The following is a 21,433-nucleotide window of genomic DNA, read 5'->3' as shown; positions in this document are numbered from 1 at the left end:
GGGGAGGGGCTCGGCCCTGGTTCCCCGCACAGTGGAGTTCCGTCTCACTCGGGGTTGGGTTCTAAAGTCTCCACGCCTGGCAACGCTCGCCTCAGGGCCGTCTTTACCCCGCGGCCGTCCGCGGTGGCGCGCGGCGAGGCGGGAGGCGCGCGCGTCCCGAGCCCGGTGTGCGGGCAGACGCCGGGAGCGCGCTCGAGCGGGAGGGGCTCGCACGGTCCAAGAGGGACAGACCCGTGCCCGCGGCCTGACCCTTCTGCAGCTCCCGGGGAATGGGGTGTTCTCTCACACTGTTTTAGTTTTTCTTCTACTTGGTGATTCTTGCCTTTTATTTATTTATTTTTTTTGTGCTAGTTTTCAGAGTAATGCGTTGATGCCCTAGCATCCTGCAGAGGTGGCTGATGAGTTGGGACTGGGGGGGCCGGGGTTGGAAGCCAGGGGCGAGTGGACATTCGCTATGGATTTATGAATTTAAACCTATCTGATGTGTTTCAATTCACTGCAGCTCCTGTCCTTCCTGGTGCTCAAATTGTCCTGGGTTTGTCCACTTGGAGCCCCTTCCAGGTGGCTCCTGGGTCCTTTTGGCATGTCCCCATTTTTCTTGGAGCACATTCTTGCTTTCTGACCCAACAAGATACTCCAGGCACACCTTGGGCTTGCCCTGCCCTGGCCCTGAAATTGGCCACTTAACCAAGGAGCCTGGTCCTTTCCATGGGAAATGGTATTTAGAAGTCAAGGTCTGGCAGACCCTACTTTAAACAGCTCTCTCTCTGTCGTTAAGCACATGTACTTGAATGTGTGTAAGTTAAATATGCCTTTGACAGTGACAGCATAAGATTTGTTAGGTGGGACTTGCCCCCTTCTCTGCACATCTCCTCTCCCAGGCAGGAGCCCAAAATAAAATAACTTCTAGCCCTTTTCCGGGACTTACTCTGTCCCCAGAGACCACATGAACTCATTTAATCATCACAAATCCTTGGGAGGTGGTGCTGGTACTCTACCACTTTACAGATGTGGACACTGAGACACAGAGCAGCTATGTGACTTGGCCTAGAATTCACAGCTAGGACATGGCCCACCTGGGGCTTGAATCCAGGTGTTATGGGTTGAATTGTGTCCCCCCAAAAGCCATGTTGAAGTCCTAACCCTCCAGTACCTCAGAATGTGACCTGATTTGGAAATAGGATGGTTGCAGATGGAATTAGTTAAATTAAGATGAGGTCATCCTCATGATCCTGTATTTAGAAAATTCTGAAGTATCCATGACCAAGCTACTTGAACAAATAAATGAGTTCAGCAAAGTGGCAGGGTACAGATCAACATGCAAAAATCAGTAATGTTTTTTGTACACTAGTACTGAACAATCTGAGGAGGAAATCAGGGGGGAAATTCCATTTACAATTACAACAAAAAGACTCAAATACCTAGGAATTAATTTAACCAAAGAAGTACAGGACCTATTTGCAGAAAACTACAAAACAATGCCAAAAGGAATTAAAAGGGACCTAAACAAATGGAAAGACGTTCCGTCTTCATGGATTGGAATGTCATGAAGATGTCGATATTACCCAAACTGATTTATAGATTCAATGCAATACCAATCAAAATTTCAACAGCTTTACAGAATTAGAACAGGCAATTACCAAATTCATTTGGAAGGGAAAATGCACCCATATAGCCAAAAGCATTCTAAATGAGTGGCATGGGAGGAATTTCACTGCCTGACCTTGAAATGTATTACAAGACTACAGTGATAAAACAGCATGGAACTGGCATAAAGATAGACACATCCATCAGTGGGACAGAGTTGAGAACCCAGAAATAAACCCTTACCTCTGTGGTCAACTAGTTTTTGACAAACCTAACAAGTTAATGTTAACAGGATAAAACAGTCTCTTCAACAAATGGTGCTGGGATGACTGGGTATCTAAACCAAAAGAATGAAAGAGGGCCCCTACCTCATTCCCTATACAAGAATCAACTCAAAATGAATCAAAGACCTAAATATACAAGCCAGGACCATAAAACTACTAGAAGAAAATGTAGGGAAACATCTTCAAGACCTTGTAGAAGGTGGTGATTCCTTGGACCTTACACCCAAAGTACATGCAAGAAAAGAAAAAATAGATAAATAAGAACTCCTCGAAATTAAACACTTTTTCACCTCACAGGACTTTGTCAAAAGGGTGAAAAGGCAGCCCACTCAGTGGGAGAAAATATTTGGAAATCACAGATCCAATAAGGGTTTAATGTCCATGATCTATAGAGATGTTACAACTCAACAATGAAAGTCAAACCACCCAATTTAAAAATGGGTCAAAGCCTTGAATAGACATTTGTCCAAAGAAGAAATACAAATGGCAAGAAACACACATGAAGAAATGCTCAACATCATTAATGATTAGGGAACTGCAAATCAAAACTACAATGAGACATCATTTCACACCTATCAGAATGGCCACTATTTTTTTTTTTTCTGAAAGAGTACGCTTTATTGGGAAATAGTGTTGCAGTGACCAAAAGATGAATGCAGCCCAAGGGGCGTCCTACACATCATACTCAAAAAGACACAATGTTACGCCAATAAAAATCAACGGGAGTATGTATCTCCCCAGGCAACTTCCCCAACTTCATCCTGAGGGGCTGGGAAAATGCCCAACCATTTTTTTGAAGGCATGTGGTTCACTTAGAGATAGAGCCCCTCAGGGGTACCTTCTTGTTTTTTATAAAGAATATTTTCTTTAGATTTTTTGAAGTCTTCATTTGTTACTTTCATTCTACGTTCTCTCAAGGCCATCAGACCTGCTTCTGTACAGATTGCCTTGATGTCAGCACCAGAGAGGTCATCTTTAGCTATGATCAAGTCGTCCAGAGTGACATCATCAGCCAATGTCATCCTGCTCGTGTGAATCTGGAAAATGCGCTTCTTGGTCTTCTCATCAGGCAGGGGGAACTCAATCTTCCTGTCGATGCGACCTGGTCTGATAAGGGCTGGATCCAAAGTTTCTATTCGGTTTGTGGCCATGATAACTTTCACATCTCCCCTTGAATCAAATCCATCTAACTGGTTCAAAAGTTCCAACATAGTTCGCTGAATTTCTCTCTCGCCACCAGAATTCGAGTCATATCTTTTTGTCCCAGTGGCATCGATTTCATCAATAAACACAATGGATGGTGCATGTTCTTCAGCAACTCGAAACAATTCCCGCACAAGTCTGGGCCCATCTCCTAGGTACTTCTGAATAAGTTCAGAGCCGACTACTCTCAAGAAAGTGGCCGAGGTTTGGTTTGCTACTGCTTTGGCTAACAATGTTTTACCTGTGCCAGGTGGACCATAGAGAATAACCCCCTTAGGGGGCTTTATACCCATCTCTTCGTAGTATTTAGGATGTGTTAGAGGAAGTTCCACAGATTCCTTAATTTCCTGAATTTGGTTGTCCAAACTCCCAATATCAGCATAGGTCTCCTGGGGGGCCTTTTCCACCTTCATCGCTGTGACCAGGGGATCAGTGTCATCCATCAGCACCCCTGTCACTGCATGCACCTTGTGGTTGAGCAGGACAGAGCAGCCTGGTTCCAGCAGATCCTTGTCTACAAACGAAAGAATGCTGACATAGTGCTCTGAGCCCACTGATGTAGACACGATGGCATGATTGTCATCAATGATCTCTTCCAAGGTTCCTACTGACATTGGGGTCCCCCTCAGATCATCCACTTTCGATCTTTCCTCCTCTTGCTTTTCTTCTAATGGTTTCATTTGTTCCTGAGTCCTAATGAATTCTTCCTCCATGAGAAGATAGTCTTTAATTCTCTCTAACTTCAATAACTTTAATCGGCACTGAGTGTGAGGTGTCACCAGTGGCAGCTTGCTGGCAGCATCTGGTCCCTTTGTTTTCTTCTTCTTTTTCCCCACTCTAGTTGGTACAGGAGGTTCATACTTCTTTTTCTTGTCCTTGTCATCCTTCTTGCCACCTCCAGGACCATGACCACCACTCTGACTTTGACCCATTTTGCTTCAGCCCCAGAATGGCCACTATTAAAAAGGCAGAGAACTACAAATTTTGGCGAGGATGTGGAGAGATAGGAACAACTTATTCCCTGTTGGTGGGAATGCAGAATGGTGCAGCCCTGTGGAGGACTGTTTGGCAGCTCCTTAAGAAGTTGGATATAGATTTGCCACATGGCTCTGCAATACCACAACGGGGCATATACCCAGAAGAACTGAGAGCAGTGACACGAACAGGCATCTGCACACCGATGCTCAGAGCAGCATTATTCACAATCGCCGAAAGCTGGAAACAACCCAGGTGTCCATCAGCAGATGAATGTGCTGTAATCACATGATGGAATATGATGCAGCTGTAAGAAGAACTGAAGTTGTAAAGCACATGACAACATGGATGAACCTGGAGGACACTATGGTGAGCGAAGCAAGCCAGACCCAAAAGGACAAATACTGTATGACTATGTTACTATAAACCAAATATATTGTTTAATATAGTGTATGATTTTTAAAAAATTTGTAGGTATCCAGTACATTTATATGAGAAATGGATATTTTTATTCAACGGTGTTTTCTTTTTAGTTTTTACCTATTTATATGTTCAATTATTAAATGTAGTACAAAATAAAGTTAAAAAAAGATGAGGCCATCCTGGAATGGGGAGGAGGCCCTAGTCCAACATGACTGTTGTCGTCAAAGAAGACGAGAGGAGCAGAGGCAGAGAGCAGGCCACGTGAGGACGAGGGGTGCGTCTACAAGCCACGCAATGCCGAGGGTGGCCAGCAAACACCGGAAGCTAGAAAAGGCAAGAAAGGGTCTCCCTCCAGGTGTCAGAAGGCGCGTGGTCTGCCACCTCCTTGATGCTAGACTTCTGCCTCCAGAACTGAGAGACAATAAGTTCCTGTTGTTTTAAGCCATTAAGTTTGAGGTCCTCGATTTCGGCTGTCCCAGGATGCCCATGCACCAGCTGGGTCTCCTGAGCCCACGTTCCTACTCTAGAGATGTCCCCCTCACGACAAAGGCCTCCTGTGTAAACGCTCGGGACGGGACGGGATCTGGGGGAAAGTGGAGCGGGCCCGGGGTGCAGGCCGGGGGTCTGCAGTCCCACCACCTTGTGCTCACACGCCTTCATCCTCCTACTGGGCCCAGTTTAAAAACCAAGTGCTTTCATAATTCCCACTCACGGCACCTGGGAGAGCATCACGGCTGGGAACCGGGTTCGAAGTGCAGGTTCCTGGGCCCCACCCCAGACTCACTGAACAGAAGGGCCAGGGCTGGGGCCAGGAATCTCCCTGTGTCACCTGCACAAGCACAGGTCCTTTGACGTGAGGGAAACGTGTGTATTTTATGGAGAGGGAGGAGGCTAAGCCTGGGGGAGAAAACAGGTGAGATCCCGCAGGGACTGGAACCCCCATTTTTTGAGACCCGGGCCGGGCTGGGGTGGAAAGCCAGCTCCCTGCCCCCACCCACCGGGAAGTGGGGGCTGGGTCCTTACGGCGTGTTGAGCACCAGGCGGTCCCACTGCCCCTTCACGTCGTCGTCCTCAGGCTGCTCTGTGATGTAGAGGCCATCGAACTCCAGCTTCCGGGCCAGCTCCTTCTCCCGTTTAAAGATCACCAGGGGCACCTAGGGTGCGGACGGGGTGGGCGTCGGGTGCCGCGGCCTCAGCCAAAGCCACGAGGTCTTGTTGGAGCTCACGGGACACCCCCAGCAGAGGGGTCAGGGCTGGGATGGGGGAAGGCTGGGGGCTGGGGGCCCCAGATGGTGCAGCCTGGGGCAGGGGGAGGCGCAAACTCAGACCTTAAAGATGAGGAAAACAGAGGCAGGCGGAGTGGGTGGGAGGCGGGCAAAGCATTCGCGGCCGAGCAGGAGCGCCCTGTCCATCCCGTAGTAAAGCATCAAGATTCGCTGAAACAGCCAGTACTCCCGGCACCCAAACTGAAGCCCTCCTAACACCTTACAGGGCATCGCGAACCTCAGGCCTATCTGGTGTCAGCACCCACATCCTCCGTTAGCACCCTCGTTACATCTGGGACCCCGCCAGTCCCCACAGATCTTAATTCACCAACTGACACGCATGCAGAAAATCAACATTCCCGGGGACCCGTTGGCCTTTCCATCCAGAAATGAACAGTAAAAAATAAAAAATAAATAAAATAAAAAATAAAAGAATAAAAAGAAACAAACAGTGCCGCACGTGGCAGGGGTCACCCAGGACCCGGCTCCTCTGCCAGGACCCCGGCAGGTCCCGGCTGAGACTGTACTCCTTGCTGAAGACCCAGGCCTGTGCCCGGGTGCCCAGCCCCTGGGGCCCCAGCCCACCTTGAGGCAGTTGTAGCCAATGATGCAGAGAAAGGCCACCAGCGTGTGCAGCAGGCTCAGGCAGCGCAGGGCGGGCTCCATGTAGCCCGTGCTCTCCTCCAGGAAGTAGTACACCATGTTCTCGTCCTCGTCGCCCTCTACCTCCTCGCCGGCCCCGGAGCCCCAGCCAGAGCCGCCGCCTGACCCTGCGCCCGACAGGTCCCCTGCCGCAGAGCCCTCCATGTCGTCCTCACCGGGTGGAGAGTCTGAGACCTGAAAAGGGGTGGATCTCGGGGCGGGAACCCTGGTATTCTGGCACCTGGTCTGTCACACCTGTGACCTACTGACAAAGTTAACAGCCTCAGTGACGGAGGTTGGACTGGGTCCCCATCAGATATGATCTTGGAGGGGCTGTCAATCAAGATGGAGAGGCAGGTCGAGGACACTAGCTAGCCAATCAGACTCTGTCCTGGGAGTTTGACTATTGAACTGAGTGACCGGAGGACAGAAACAGAATTGATTTGACTCCACTCTGGTCAAGCTCTAAAAAGACTGGCCACTAATATTAACGCTCCCACTATGACTACTAGTAGCTAACATTTGTACGGCGTTTTCTATATACCAGGTTCAGGTTTAAGCACTATACGCATATTCATTCTCTTTTAATCCCCACAGCTTTAAGAGGTACTGTTGTCATCCCCTATTTTATAGTTGAGGAAATGGAAGCATAGAGAGGTCAAGCACCTTACCTAACATCACACAGCCAATAAGTGGTGAAGGCAGGACTGGATCCTATAGAACCCATGCTTTGATCACTCTGCTATTCTGCCCCTCTGTCCTGTTACTTAGACCCCTGGCAAGGCCCAAAGGCCCCTTCATCCTTTTGGGAGGCCTGATTCTTAACACTTTCCTTCCATTCTATGGGTTGCCCATTTCCTCCTCCCCACGAATCTTCATCCTGAGTGAAAGCAACAAGGCTTAACTGAATCTCCAGGCACTGCAGAGAGGTGCAAGCATGCCCCCAGGGGCTCAGGGCTGGCAAGTGGCCGAGCTGCGCATGGAACCCAGATCTGGCACCCTGCTCTAGCTCTCAAGGCACTTGGGCCTCTGTTCCAGATGGGCCCAGAAACCCACACTCCCCCTCCCCCTCCCAGAGGACCCCAGGGTCCAGATGTCCAGCCCAAACCCTCCGAGGAACCCCATGCCCAACGCCATCCCTGCAGGGGCCCTGGGAGCCTGTGGGGGACTGAGCCTCCCACCCCACAGCCACGGTCAGGCCCGACCCTCCCGGCCCCTTGCAACCAGCACCTTGTAAAACAGCAAGATGAAGTTGATGGCAAATGCCAAGAAGAGGGCCAGGAACCGCAGGGTGTAAAAGTTCCGGGAGAGGTAGTTCTAGGATGAGGGGAGAGAAAGAGAAAGCTCGCGGTCCAGCCTCTTCCCCAGAGAATCCACCCCATCATTCACCCACAGGTGAAGCACCTGGGTCCTCAACACCTGGTCCCACAACCTCCTAATTATTTAGTGCTTACTGTATACCAAGATCTGGGCTAAGAGCTTTAGTATGCATGAATGTGTTTTAATTCTCATCACAAACCTAAGAATCTGGTACTGCCATAACCCTCACTTTACAGATGAGGAAACTGAGGCTCAGGGAAGTGGAGTGTCTTGCCCAAGGCCACAGTGCTGGGAAGTAGCAGCGCTGGGATCTGTACCCAGGCCATCAGGCTCCAGCATCCACACTCCCAAGAACTCTCCATGCTGCTTCCCGTGTGGCGACCCTGCTTGTTTCACCCCAGAAGGGGATGTCTCCCATGTCTTCCTTTTTTTCTTTCCACCTTCCCCTCCATCTCTCGTTCTCCCCACGAATTCCCAAGGGGGCACCTTCTGTCCATCCCCCCATGTCAGGATGGGCTGGAGAGGAGCCAGGACAGACGGAGTCTGTTCCCAAACGCCCGCCCTTCTCCTTAGGCTGGATGAGATGAGTTCTTCCGCAGGAACCGGGAGGGCTCGAGCCCCACGGAGAGGAGCTGGGGCTGGCGTGGGGGCTCAGGCCTGCAGGCCGAGAGCCGAGAAATGGGCCACGGTGAGAGAAGCAGAGCCACGGCCTCAGAGGCTTTAGCCGTGGATGGAGGCTGGGGGGGAGGCAGGTGGGCCGCAACAAGCAAAGGTGTGGAAGCCGGGACGAGGACCGTGAGGAGGGGGCTGGTGAGGAGCTGAGGACAGGCGCCAGGTCCTGGCTCTGTCTGGGGCCCTCTCTGCCCAGCCCTGGTTCCTCTCAGAGATGAGCCTGGCACAGGTGGAGCTCAGGCACAGGGCGGGAAGGAGAGGCGAGTGAAAACACCAGGGCCTCCCTGGGAAAGGAAGTGTCAGCGTGCCCTTGCTGGGCCCTCACCAAAAACTTCACCCTCTGCACTTCCAGTTCTTCCCAGAATTCCAGGCCTGCACCTCTGGCTTCCTCCTTCTTTGGAGGGGTTGCGGAAGGTGCTGTCGTCTTGGAGGGCTCTGGTGGGGGTCCAGGGACTTCTTCCTTCTCTCCATTCTCAGTACTGCAGGGCGGGACACACAGAGAGGTCAGGAGGTGCCTGGGCCATTCATTCATTCATTCATTCATTCAAAACCTCTCATTGGGTTTTTCACCCTGTGCTGGGCCCACGTCTGGGTGGTGCTGGAGACGCAGGGTGATGAGACAGCCCCCAACCCTGTTCTCAGGAGGCTCCAGGCCAGTGGAGACACAGACCCATCAGCCGGCAGCGATGGCCCTCAGTGTCAGGGCTAGGAGGGGGTTGGGCCAGGGGGGAGAGGGAGCCCACGGAAGACACCCCCTCAATTGAGGGGTGGTGTGTCAAGGTAGGCTTCCTGGAGAAGGAGCCACGTGTGCCAGGCGGAAAGCACGGGGAAGGCTCAGTGGAAGCATGGGGGGAACGTGTTCGGGCAGAGGGACCTGGGTTTCAGAGAACATTCCCTTATCTGTTCCCTGTCCTGAGCCCCTCTTCTGTGCCCAGCCCTGGGCTATGTGATGCTGAAGGCACAGGGCGACCAGGACAGCCCCCCCGCCCCGACCAAGGCCACTCACTCGGCTTTCTCGGGTTCGGGCTCGGGCTCGGGCTCGGGCTCAGGCTCTGGAGGCAGCTCCTCCTCCTCTCCGTCCACCTGGGGGCAGGGCAGGCGTCAGGACCGAACCCCCACCCCCGGCCCTCTCGCGGCTGGCCTGCCTGTTCCTCTCTGTCTCCCCTTCTGGTTACTGTCTCTGAGTAGTTGAAGCTTTGCACCCTCCCCTACCCCACCAGAAAGAAGAGGGATTAGGATTCCCATTTTACAGAGGGTAAACTGAGGCTCAGAGGCGGGCGCCTTGCCCTAAGCACTGTACAGGGTCCGGCCGACTCCATGTGGTGCTGTTCACCCCCAGAGCTTCCCATCACCTGGGCAACATGCACCCCACCATGACCCCAGGGTGAGGACGCTCTGGGGGCCTCTTTCACGTGGGCTCAGTTCCCACGACCATGTGTGTCCTTTCGCTTCTCTGTCCCTTCATCACTCTGTTTCCGTTTCTGGCTCTGCATTCCTCAGTTCCTCCCAGAAGCACTGCCTGAGAACGGTCCTCCCGTCTCCAGCTCCCAGGCTGTCTGTCCCCACGTGTGTCCCTAAGCTCTCCGCCTGTCTGGAAGGCTCTCTCTCCTCTCTCTCTGAGCATCTCGCCTCCCTTCCCCTTCCCAGTCTCTGGGTCCCTCCCTCCCTTTTTTCCCTCCCACTCCCAATCTTTCTCCGGGGACCCCGAGGCCCGCGCTCTCACCACCAGCTTCCTCTTGAGGATGGGGGAGCCCTCGGGCGTGGGCGGCTCCGCCGGCGTCGTGTCGCCCATGTCGCCCAGGCCGCCGGCCCCATCGTGCCGGAAGGGGCCCCCGTCGGTCACGGCCACGGCCCCGTCGCCGACGCCCGGGCCGGCCTCCTGCTCGGCCGCCTCCTCGTCCCCGGCGCCGTCGGCCGCGTCGCCCGCGCCCTCGCCCGCGCCCTCGCCGTCCGCGTCGCCGCCGGGGGCCGGCTGCTCGCCGTGCACCTCGTCGCCCGTGGGGTCGGGCATGCCCGCCAGCAGCTCCGTCACCGTCACCTTCTTGGCGCCCTCCACGAGGCCGCCGCCGAAGAGCGAGCGCCAGAGCAGGCGCAGCGCGCCCGTGGCCGCGCCCGCGCCCGCCGCCCCGACGCGCGCCGCCGCCGCCCAGAGCAGCGCCGCCACGATGGCCGCCGCCTCGCGCGCCGTCAGCCGCCGCAGCCGCCGCACGCGCCGCCGCACGCCGCGGTAGCTGAGGCCGCGCAGCGCCCAGGCCGCCGCCGCCGCCAGCCGCGCCCGCGCGCCCGCCGCCGCCGGCCCCGCCGCGCCCTCGGGCCCCTCGGCGCCCGCCTCGCCGCCCTCGGCGCCCGCCTCGGCCGCGCCCTCGTCCTCGTCCTCCTCGGGCTCGCCCTCGGGCTCCGAGATCTGCGCGGCGATCTGCATCTCGAAGATGGTGTCCTCGCAGAAGCTGACGAAGAGCTCCATCTTCTCGGCCTCGCCGCCCTCGTTCACCACGTCGAAGATGAACTGGCGCTTGGACTCCTTCACCTGCGGGGCGGGCGGGCGCGGAGCCGGGGTCGGGGGGCTGCGCGCGGGGGCTCGGGCCGCAGCGGCGGCGGTGGCGGCGGGCCCTGTTCCAGACGGCGGCGTGGGCTGGGTTGTTTTTATTCGGCAAACCTGTACGGCGCCCGCCCTGGGCCGCTCTTCTCAGCGCTTGGCTACGGCCAGGCCCGTCCCCAGCCTTTTATCTATTAGCTCACGTATATAAAGGCAACCCCCAGGGCGTCGGGGCCCTCCTCATCCCGCTTTCACAGACGAGGAAATGGGGTCCCAGAGATTCACCTGCCCAGGATGGCACAGCTAAGAAGGGCAGAGGTAGCATTCGAACTCCAAGCTGGCCCGCGCCAGAATTGCTGATCTTAATTTCTTCTTAGACAGAGCATAGTGGTTGAGAGCAGATTCTGCAGCCAGTCTGCATGGGTTCAAATCCTGACTACCCTCATGCCTTTGATTTAAAGCTCTGGGCCTGAGCTTCCCCCTCCTTATAGTGTGGATAATAAGAGGACCTACTGTGTGAGGGTTGTTGCAAGGATTATGTGAGTGAATAGATGCTGAGAGATTGGCACGTGGCCCCTAAGGAACACCACATAGCATTTGCTGGTTGGTGCACAGCTGCGGCAGTGCTGGCATTCCACGCGGGCTTATGCGGAGACGGGATGCTCATGGGAAGTGGGAACCAGAAGGGGTGAACAGGAGGAAGTGAGCCTTTGGAGGATGGACTCTGAAAGGGAGAGTGTGTGTGAGGAGGCCAGGGGGCGAGGGGGAGGGGAGGTGGGGATCCCACAGCCAGTTCAGAAATGAGCATAAGGGGCAGCATTGAACAGGGGCTTCCTGCAATGTGGGCAAGGATGGTGCAACCCCGATTGGGCCCGATGGCGGTGAGTGTGTAGCAGTGCCCCAAGGGACACAGGTGCATGACAGAGCTTGAGGGTCCTGTGGAGCATGTGGGGGACGTCAGGGACCAGGTGTGAGGAGGGCATGGTGGCATGGAGGGTGTAGGGAATGGGTGACCGTGCGGGGCTTGGTGTACATGGGGACACGGGGCATGAGTGTGAGAGGGACCTGCAAGCTGTCTGGCCAGTATGTGAGGTGGGCATGAATGGGGTGTGGGGGACCCAGGAGTCAGTGTAAGAGGGTCCAGAATAAACCTCAGGTGTCCATGAACCATTGTGGAGACATGAGGGACTCAGTTGAGGAGGTGATGGGCGTGCAAGCCTCATGGGCTACAAGTGTGAGATGGGAAGAGGTGTACAAGAACATGTAGAAGTGTGTGCAGATGCATGGGGCATTGGTGGAACAAACGGGAAGTGTGAGTGCAAAGGGCATGCAAGGGGGTGCAGACTTGTCGTGCAAGGCATGTGGGCATGAGGGCCACCAGGGAGACGGGTGCAGGCTGAGGGTGTGTGAGGGCGTCTGGGGAGTGCAAGAGAATGAGGGATGGGGGCTAAGTGTATGAGGTGGGCAGGGGGGTGTGCCAGGGCCACGTGCGTGTACTCGTGAGCATGAGGGGGGTGTTTGAGCACATGCGGGCCAAGCATTTGAGGGGGCTGAGGCAGGGCACATTAGGCCAAGGAGGAGGCTCGGGCCATCTTGGGACACGTGGGTGCCCTGGGAGCACTACGAGAGGATGGTCCAAGCGTGAAGGCAGATTTGCAAGGGGTGGATAACCACATGGCATGTCAGGGGTGCAGGGGGGCATACCAGCATTCTCAGGGTGATTGTGCAAAAGGTGTTCATCCATGTAAGGCCTTATAATGAGTGGAGTGGGCATGGTGTGCTAGAACCTCAGAAGGGATGACTGCCAGCAGGGCAGGACACACCAGAGCCCACAAGGTGAGTGTGCAAAGGAGTGGAGCCAGAACCAAGAGGGGGCACACCAGTGGCTGCTGGAAGGTGAACAAGGGACCAACCATGTGTGCCCAAGAGGGTGGGGGTGGTGGCATCAGGGCTATAAGAGCACACCAGAGCTCACAAGCAGTGTGTGCAAGGGGTAGGCATGGCATGCAAGCAACCACAGGGAGGGCACACCAGGCACTGCGTCACATGGAACAGGTGTTCAGCCATGTGTGGGCCAAGTCTGCAAGAGGTGGGCATGGGTGGGCCAGGGGTGCGCAAAGCATATCCAGCCCCACATGGGCCCAGGTGTGCCAGAAGGGGGCCTGGGCATGTCCGGAAGCCCTGCGAAGTGAGCATGCACGTGTGCCGACCTGGGGCATCTCCCACTGGGCGCGGTTGGTCTCCGAGATCTCAAAGTAGATGCGCTCGATGCGGCGGGAGGCACCCATAATCTCGATGCGGCCCAGGTAGGGCCGGAAGTACTCGAGGATGCTCTCGGCCAGCTCGAGGAAGTTGCGCAGGCGCGGGTCGTGCGGCACGTGCTCTGACAGGTTGGTCAGCAGCACCGCCACGTTGAAGCCGATGTCGCGGGCTGGCTCCTGGAAGCGGTTGGCGAACTCCTCAAAGTCGATCATCTCGTTCTCATCCGCTTCGGAGCAGGAGAGCAGAAACTGGATTTCCGGACACGAGAACTGCTTCTGGCTGTCCATGGCCTGGTGGGTGGGCAGGGGAGGTCAGCCGGAGGCCTGCAGAGCCTCTGTGCCCTTTTGTTTCCTCCCTCTTTTCCCGAAGGTACTGCAGAGCGAACTGGGACCTTGTACATGGGAAGCAGGTGCTCAACCACTTGAGCTACATCTGCTACCTGTGCTCTTCTTAACAGAACTATGGACTTTTCATGACGACAGAAGAGTCCAGAATCTCTTAACCAGCAAGAGTGACACCCAATCGGGGGCACAGATAAGGTTGTACGGGCCATTAAAATACTGGAATGCTGCATTTCCAATAGCCAAGCTGCCACCACTGTAAGATGCAGTCCATTTTCAGAGACGATAAAAGGTGAAAAATGTGCCTCTAAGAAGTGAGGAAAGTTGGTGCCTTTGTAACAACTGGGAAAGAGACACGGCCCCAAGCTCCCATTGCCATCCTGGTGTGCCCCTCCAGATCTGCCCTCCCTTCGCCTGCTGATAAGCCTGAGGTCTGCACCAGGGGCTCTGTGCTCTGGCTTCCTGCCAGCGGGGTCCATCCAACTGGGATCAGGGAGAAGGAGCGTGGACTTGTGGTATTTCCTGTGCTGGCCAGTGTCCCGGGCTCAAAGGTCACAGCTTCAGCGCAGTCCTCTCTGCAAAGCCCCTCCTGTCTCTGAGTTCGGTAACTGCACTTTCCTCCAGGCCCGTTCCCCCCAGTCTAGAGGGAGAAACGGCTCCCAGCGTTTTGTTAACCCCAGAGGACCGCACAGCCCCAGCGGCTTCCCTCCACCCTGCCTGCCCACACGATGTAAACACTGTCAACTCTCTTCAACTCATTCAGCTGCACGTGCTGTTTTCTGCAGGAACTCAAACACACTCCACTGCCTCAGCCCCTTCCCCAGGTCCCCTTTTATCCCCACCACCAACATTTCCAGCAACTAGTTAATTGGCACCTGGCACAGCAGAAACCTCTGTATATCAACTGGGGACAGACATAGCCCCACCACCCAGGATTAACAAATACCCATGGTGACATTTTCAAATGCTCTATTTCTTAAGAACTAAAACATTACAGGTATGTAGAGCAAATGTGGCAACATGGTAAAAACTGGTGGATCTGTGGGGGGGCATGTTGGAGTTCTCTGTGAGGGTTTTGTATTAGTTTTGCATAATTGTTTTGCAACTGTTCTGTACGTTTGAAATTATTTCAAAACAAAAGTTTAAGAAAAAAAACTACAGGTATGACTGAAGCCTCTGTGTACCCTTCCTTTTTGCCCCATTTCCCCCCCACCCTCCCCGGATGTATGTTAGTACTGCTATTTCTGATATTCAGTCATCTATCCACAAACAATATATAGTATCGTTCTATGCATTTTTTAAGGTTACAGCACTGCTATGAAAAGCATGTAATTTTAAACATTTTTTTCCTCAGTTGTATGCTTTCAAGATCTATCCATGTTGATAAATCTATAGATCGAACACCATCATTTTCACTGCCATATAGCCTTCCTTTTTAAAATAAATATAGCACTATTTTCCTGATGGTTTGCAGATTTTCACTTTACAGACACTGTCATTGAACATTCTTGTGCTCCTCTCTTGTGCATTTTTGCAAGATGTTCACTAGGACAGTTTTTCAAATGTTTTCAATTGCAACTAGCAGTAAGAATGTATTTTACAATGTGACTCAAAAAACACACTCATATAACAAAAAAAATAGTTTCATGACACAGTTCTGATTTTTACTATGCAATGCACTCTGCAATATTCTATTTCATTTTTAAAGAGCTGGTCATGACTTACTAAATTAATTTCATGACCCACAGACGCATTGTGACACGTAGTTTGAAAAATGTTGCTCTGGGGTTTGAAAAGAAGCGAAATTTCTGACTCTATAAAGTGCTTTGTAAAAAGTCACGAATTTTGCAAAATGCTTTCTATATGAGTAACATGCTTTGCAAATCATGAAGGGCTCTAGAAACCGCAGAGCGTGGAGACACGATCACACAGGAACTCCTCGCCTTCTACTCTCACTCCACCGACCTGCCTTTCCTCCCCTATGATTCAATGTGGCACTGCCCTTCTCAAAAAGCTCGCCCTTCCACAGAGGCCCGGTTCCCCATTGCCTCCATGCACTCCTGGACTCTGCTCTTGTGATTTACTGCTTTCTCTTTGGCATCGTCCATTTGCTCACCCCCTTCTTTTGAAATAATGTTGTCAATTTCCTCTCCTGGAGTCTCCTCTTCCAGACCTCTAAAAGTTAAGAGGGTGGGGCAGGGCTCAATTCCACATGCCCTTCTTTTTCCTTCTTTTTTTTTTTTTCCTTTTATTTGTATTTTTTTTTCTCCACACGCTCTTCTTGAGATAGACATTTTTCATGGAGATATCACTGAGACCCAAAGCTCTGAAAGCCATCCTAAGTCAGTGACTGCCAAGACTACATCCCCAGCCCTGACTGCTCCCCCAGAATCAAGGCACTTAGAGCTGAGCCCCAACCTGACATCTCTTCGTGAATGTCTAATGGGTCCTCTAAATTAGAAACAGCCAAAACTGAGCTCTTGATTTCTTCTTCAAAACCTCTCCTCCCACGGTCTTACCCATCTTGGGAATAGCATCACCACCCACCCAAGTGCTTATGCTAAAATCTCTGAGTCATCCCTGAGTCCTTTCTTTTATTTCACCACCCACACCTGATCATCAGCAAACCTGGTGGCTCTGCTTTTAAAATAGATCCAGGACCCACACACTTCTGCCCCCTCCACGCTCCCTACCTTGGTCCTGTCCATCCTCTCCCCTGCCTGGACCATCCCAGCAGCTTCCTCCCTGGTCTCCCTGCTCCCACCCCCTCCCCACCCACAGCCTTGTGAACACAAGCCATATCCCATTCCTCCCCTGCTCAGAGCCCTCCCTTGGCTCCTCTCACTCATGTGAAAAGCCGCATCCTTCCTACAGCCAACCAGACTCTGCACGATCTGCACCCTGCACCTTATTTCCTCCTCCAGCCACACTGGCCTCCTCTCTGTTCCTCCGGTTCCTACTTTCCAACCTTGCCGTTTGCTGTCCCCTTTGCCTGGGACGCTCCCATCCTCCCCCACCAGGGTGCCTTCACATCTCTCGGCTCTGGCTGAAATGTGCCCCCTGCTCTCGCTGCCCACTCAGGTTACAGGGGATCCCCCACTCCTGCTTTCTCTAAGATGCCACTCTGTTCATTCCCTTCAGATCACATATGATAGCCTGGAACTTTTTCAAGATTTGTTTAGTAGTTATTTCTTTTCATCCGTCCCTCCCCACTGGACGATCAGTTCCTCAAGGGTGCAGGTCTCTGTCTGATGTGTTGTTCCTGTACCCTAAGCACTAGAGTGGCACCTGGCGCCCAGTAGGTGCTTGGTACATATCTGTGAAATGAAGGAAGCATTCTGAAAATGGAGAAGAGTTTTTAACTTACACTTTTGGAAAATTAAAAAGTCTTTTTTTTTTCCTTTAAAAAAACACAACCCTGAACATGCCTTTTAGGCCTAAAAGAAACTGAAAACCATGGTGAAAAATACAGCTGTATATTTATATAAAGATTTATAAAGAATTTGGGAAACCACATGAGGCAATGTTCAAGCATTCTAGAAAGGAGAATATCACCATTTTGCAGTCATGCATGAACTAATATGTCTGGACACTGAAAGCAGTGGCCGCTGACAAGGGGCAGATATCAGGACAGAACGTGCCTCCTGATGGACACACACAGCTCCACATAGAAAGGTTCTGGCTAAAAAACACCTCAAGCCTGAATCTGATCAAGCGTCTCTGCCTAGGTTCCAGTTCACAGGAAACACAGGGGACAGAGGGACATGTTAAATGACACCACAAGGATGTTCCGCTGGATCCAGCTGTGGGAAACCCTACAACTAGGACAATATGAAAGCCACGAGCCACACAGAGCTACTGAGCATTTGAAACATGACTGGTGCACAGTGAGATGCGCTGAAAGTGTAAGATACGCATGCATTCTAAAGAGTCAGCATGAGAGGAAAGAATGTAATATATCTAATATTTTTATACATTTACTTCATGTTGAAATAATATTTTGGATCTACTAGATTAAATAAAATAGACGGTTAACGTTAATTTTGCTTGTTTCTTTTTACTTTTTTAAACACGGCCACTAGAAAATTTTAATTATATCATGTGGCTCATATATTTCTGTTGGATAGTGAACAACAGAACCAACAACGTGGTCTTCAGTTGATAAATTACAAGGAAAAGAAAAAGTGATGTTGGGAAACAATAGCCTGAAGGAGAGTTAGAGAAATAGTAACTGTAAGTGTAACATGGGGCATTTTTAGAACATGGGAATTGCATCTACATGATTTTTGCAATGACGGACACGAGCCGTTATACATTTTGTCAAAACCTATCAAACTGTGCAGTGCAAAGTAGAAAGCATAATGTGAACCATAGACCATGCTTAGCAGCACTGCTTCAAGATGTGCTTATCAGTTGTCGCAAATGTACCACTAATGAAAGGTGCTGTTAATGGGGGAGCATGCAGGAGTGGGAGGAGGCAGGGTATATGGGAATCTCCTTCTTTTTAAAATTAATTAATTAAATACAGATAGCCCCCTCCAGGAGGTGGAGTTTATTATTTTTTTAAATTTTTTAAAATTAAAGCTAATAGATCACAAGGAATGTTACATTAAAAAACATAAAAAAGAGAAACATAAGAGGTTCCCACATAACCCACTCCCCACCCCCCTCCACATCATTTTTGTAAATTATATATTTTTGAAGATATATACATCACAAAAAAAAATGTTACACTAAAAAATGTAAGAGGTTCCTGTATACCCTCCACCCCCCACCCCACTCCTCCCCCACCAACAACCTCCCTCATCTTTGCAGCACCCTCATCGCACTCGGTGAACACATTTTGGGGCACTGCTGCACTACACAGATAATAGTTTACCCCTTAGTTCTCACTCTCCCCCAGTACATTCAGTGGGTTATGGCAGGATATATAAAGTCCAGCATCTGACCCTGCAACATCATTAAGGCAACTCAAAATCCCAAAAATGCCCCCACATCACATCTCTTCTTCCCTCTCCCTGCCCTCAGCAACTACTGTGGCCACTTTCTCCCCCTCAGTGCTAAATTTCTTCTATTACGTGTCACAATAGTTTTATAGTAGAATATCAGTACATCCACTCTAGTCCATATTTTATTCCTATCCTTTTATTTTCGATATAACATTTATGTAATCTAAAGCGTCTTTAAAAATAAAGAAAAAGAAATAGTAACCAATGCAATGGGTGGACCTTGTTTGTGTCATAATTCAAAGAAATTGCAAAAAATTGTACACGTTTATAAGATATTTGGAAATTTGAACACTGACGAGCATTTGGGGATTTTAAGGAACTGTGGGTTTTGTTTTTGGCTTGGAGTCACAATGGATTATGGTTTGTTAAATAAAAGGGAAGTCTTTTCAGACCACATATTGTATGATTCCATTTACATGAGTGTCCAGAATAGGCAAATCTACAGAGACAGAAAGCAGATTAGTGGTTGCCGAGGGCCAGGGTGGGGGGAAAGAGAAGTGGCTGCTAAAGGGTATGGAGTTTCTTTTTTGGTGTGATGAAAATATTCTAAAGTATGATCACAGCAATGGTTGCTGAACTCTGTGACTGTACTGAAAACCACTGAACTGTACTCCTTCAACGGGTGTATTTTGAGGTATGTGAATTACAGCTCGATAAAGGTGTTTAAAAAAGGAAGTCTTTTACTTTAGACATACATGCAAAAATATTTATAGATGGGAAAAAATAAAGAAAACCTCAAAAACAGTTTACTGACTAGGAATAAACCAGGAACCTAAAATTTGTTTTGACCAACAGAAAGGGCTTTTCTAACCGTGGTAGATGTTCTGGAATCTGCAGACTACTTCATCGGCAGAGGCCATGCTTTGTGAAAACTGTCAGAGTGCCCAGAACTCGTTCAACCAGAAAGAACTTGGGAAACAATAAAGCAATACTATCTTTTTTCTATACAGATTTACGTAGGAATGGAAATGCAGGAAAACCTCTGGAGGGGTGTACACCACGTGGCTAACAGTGGCAGCCTTTGGAGAGGCGGGATGAGAACAGGATCGGGAATGCAGGAGAATCCACGAGTCCACACTGTTAATGGACTAGTGAGTAAATAAATGGGGGAGGAGGGGAAAACTCTTCCTCGTGGTGGAATGCCAGCTAATCAAGCTGAACGCTATGGTGAAACTGGAAAATCCCTGTTTGGCAACTAGCGTTAAGGGTTATCCTATGGCTACTACTATTATCCATAGTCATCGTTTCAGCCAAGAATCATCAGTGGGTGTTAAACTTAGAGGGGAGCAGGATACTTACAGTCTCAAAGTGTGTCCTCAGCAGATGCTTATTATGAAGAGAATAAGAGGAACTCTAGTGGGGGCCTCGTTAACCTCAACCACGTGGCCTCGGTAACCTCAGCAGCGCTGGGAGGAACGACTTACCACGCGGGCCTCCTGAGATGAGGGCTGGGAAAGACACAGCCTCACTTCTGTGACATTCTGCTGAAGACGTATAACCCGAATCTCATCATGAGGACAACTCAGGGGGGAAAAAACCCACCCTGAGGGGCATTTTACAAAACTGATGTCTTGAAATCCAAAGAAAGACCAAGGAATCGTTGTTCTAGATTGAAGGAGACTAACGAGCCAGGATACCTAAATGCAATCTCTAAGCCTGGACAGGGAAAACACCTTCTTCAATGAGTGAAAATCAACTAATGTCTGTAGATTAGGGGGCAGCGTTGCTAGCCGTGCTAATTTCCTAATTTGCATAAGTGTCCTGTAGGTTGTGGAGGAGAATGAACTTGCTCAGAAGGGACACACAGAAGTACTTGGAGGTGAAGGGACGCATGATAAAGCAAAGGCGGTAATCTGGGGGAAGAGTATTCAGAAATGCTATCGACTTATTTTTTGCAACTTTTGTATAAGCCTGAAATTATTTCAAGATAAAAAGTTACAAAACTGCTGCTAAAGAAGATCTGGCAGTAATAATACCGGCTAGCATCTCTTGAACTCTGTCTTCCAGGACCTGTCCATCCTTACAACTGCCCTGTGAGGGCGGAGCAGAGAAGGAACTTGAGGCCTTGAGATGGCAACGACTTGCCCAGGGTCATGGAGGGAGGGAGGGCAGAGCCGGGATGGAAGGGTTGAAAGAGGAGGGTGAGCAGGTGAGAGCGTTCCTAGAGAAAGCTGCTTCTCTGCTTCCCTCCTAACAGCCTCGTTGTTTAGCCCTGCAGTGAGCTGGCTAGTGACCGCCTCCCCCATTAGACTGTAAGGCCCATGGGGGGAGGGGCTGTGTCTATTTTGGTCATAGCTGCGTCCATTGTGCCCGCACAGGACCCGGCACAGAGAAGACCCCCAGTAAGTGTTTGTTGATCGAATAACCGATCCTTCTTCCTAATGACGATTATATTAGGTCTATTAATAATGATACCAGGAATAATGGTTCCCATTTGTGTGGGTGCATTTAATTCTCAAAACAACCCCAAGGACTGTTGTATCCCCATTTTACAGATAAGTAAACTGAGGTTAGAGAGATGTTGCTTGGCCAAGGCAGCCCGTCAGGAAGGGCGTGGCCAGCCCTCAGCATTCCTAAGTATGGCCTTTGGCACCCCCACAGGCCCCAGGCCCAGTGCCCGTCCCATGCCCACCTTCTGGAAGTCCTTCTTGGAGATGAGGCCCCGGGGATCGGTGACATAGTCCTGGAAGGCCTCAGAACCCACGATGTCCTTGAGTTTCAGGAACATGTCGAAGAACTTGAGGATCATTTCCACGTTGGACGAGGACTCCACGAGCATGTCCACCATCTGCCGGGCAATCATGCCGTTCACCACGTTCCCTGCGGGCGGCCCCTGGTCAGTGCCCAGCACAGCCTCCTCTCTGGAGCCCCCCTGAGCCGGCCTCCCTCCCCATCCTGGTGGAAGCTTCCCGGC

The 21,433-nt window shown here is 51.4% G+C and overlaps 1 protein-coding gene and 1 pseudogene across 1 annotated transcript in view; both read right to left on the bottom strand.

Annotated features, from left to right (window-relative positions):
* The window catches only part of RYR1 (ryanodine receptor 1), a 110,364-nt gene that overhangs the window by 5,570 nt on the left and 83,361 nt on the right, over positions 1-21,433 (bottom strand). The window contains 8 exon segments of the mRNA XM_058279118.2: positions 5,496-5,626; positions 6,323-6,574; positions 7,610-7,696; positions 8,697-8,850; positions 9,378-9,454; positions 10,095-10,898; positions 13,118-13,459; positions 21,152-21,339. Coding sequence (XP_058135101.2) covers positions 5,496-5,626; positions 6,323-6,574; positions 7,610-7,696; positions 8,697-8,850; positions 9,378-9,454; positions 10,095-10,898; positions 13,118-13,459; positions 21,152-21,339 — 2,035 coding nt within the window.
* On the bottom strand, positions 2,462-4,059 carry LOC101420547 (26S proteasome regulatory subunit 4 pseudogene; annotated as a pseudogene).

The sequence above is a fragment of the Dasypus novemcinctus genome, chromosome 18 (genome assembly GCF_030445035.2).
Source record: "Dasypus novemcinctus isolate mDasNov1 chromosome 18, mDasNov1.1.hap2, whole genome shotgun sequence".
Lineage (NCBI taxonomy): Eukaryota > Metazoa > Chordata > Mammalia > Cingulata > Dasypodidae > Dasypus > Dasypus novemcinctus.
The sequence above is the reverse complement of the archived record's forward strand: the minus strand, read 5'-3'. Positions and strand labels throughout refer to the sequence as shown.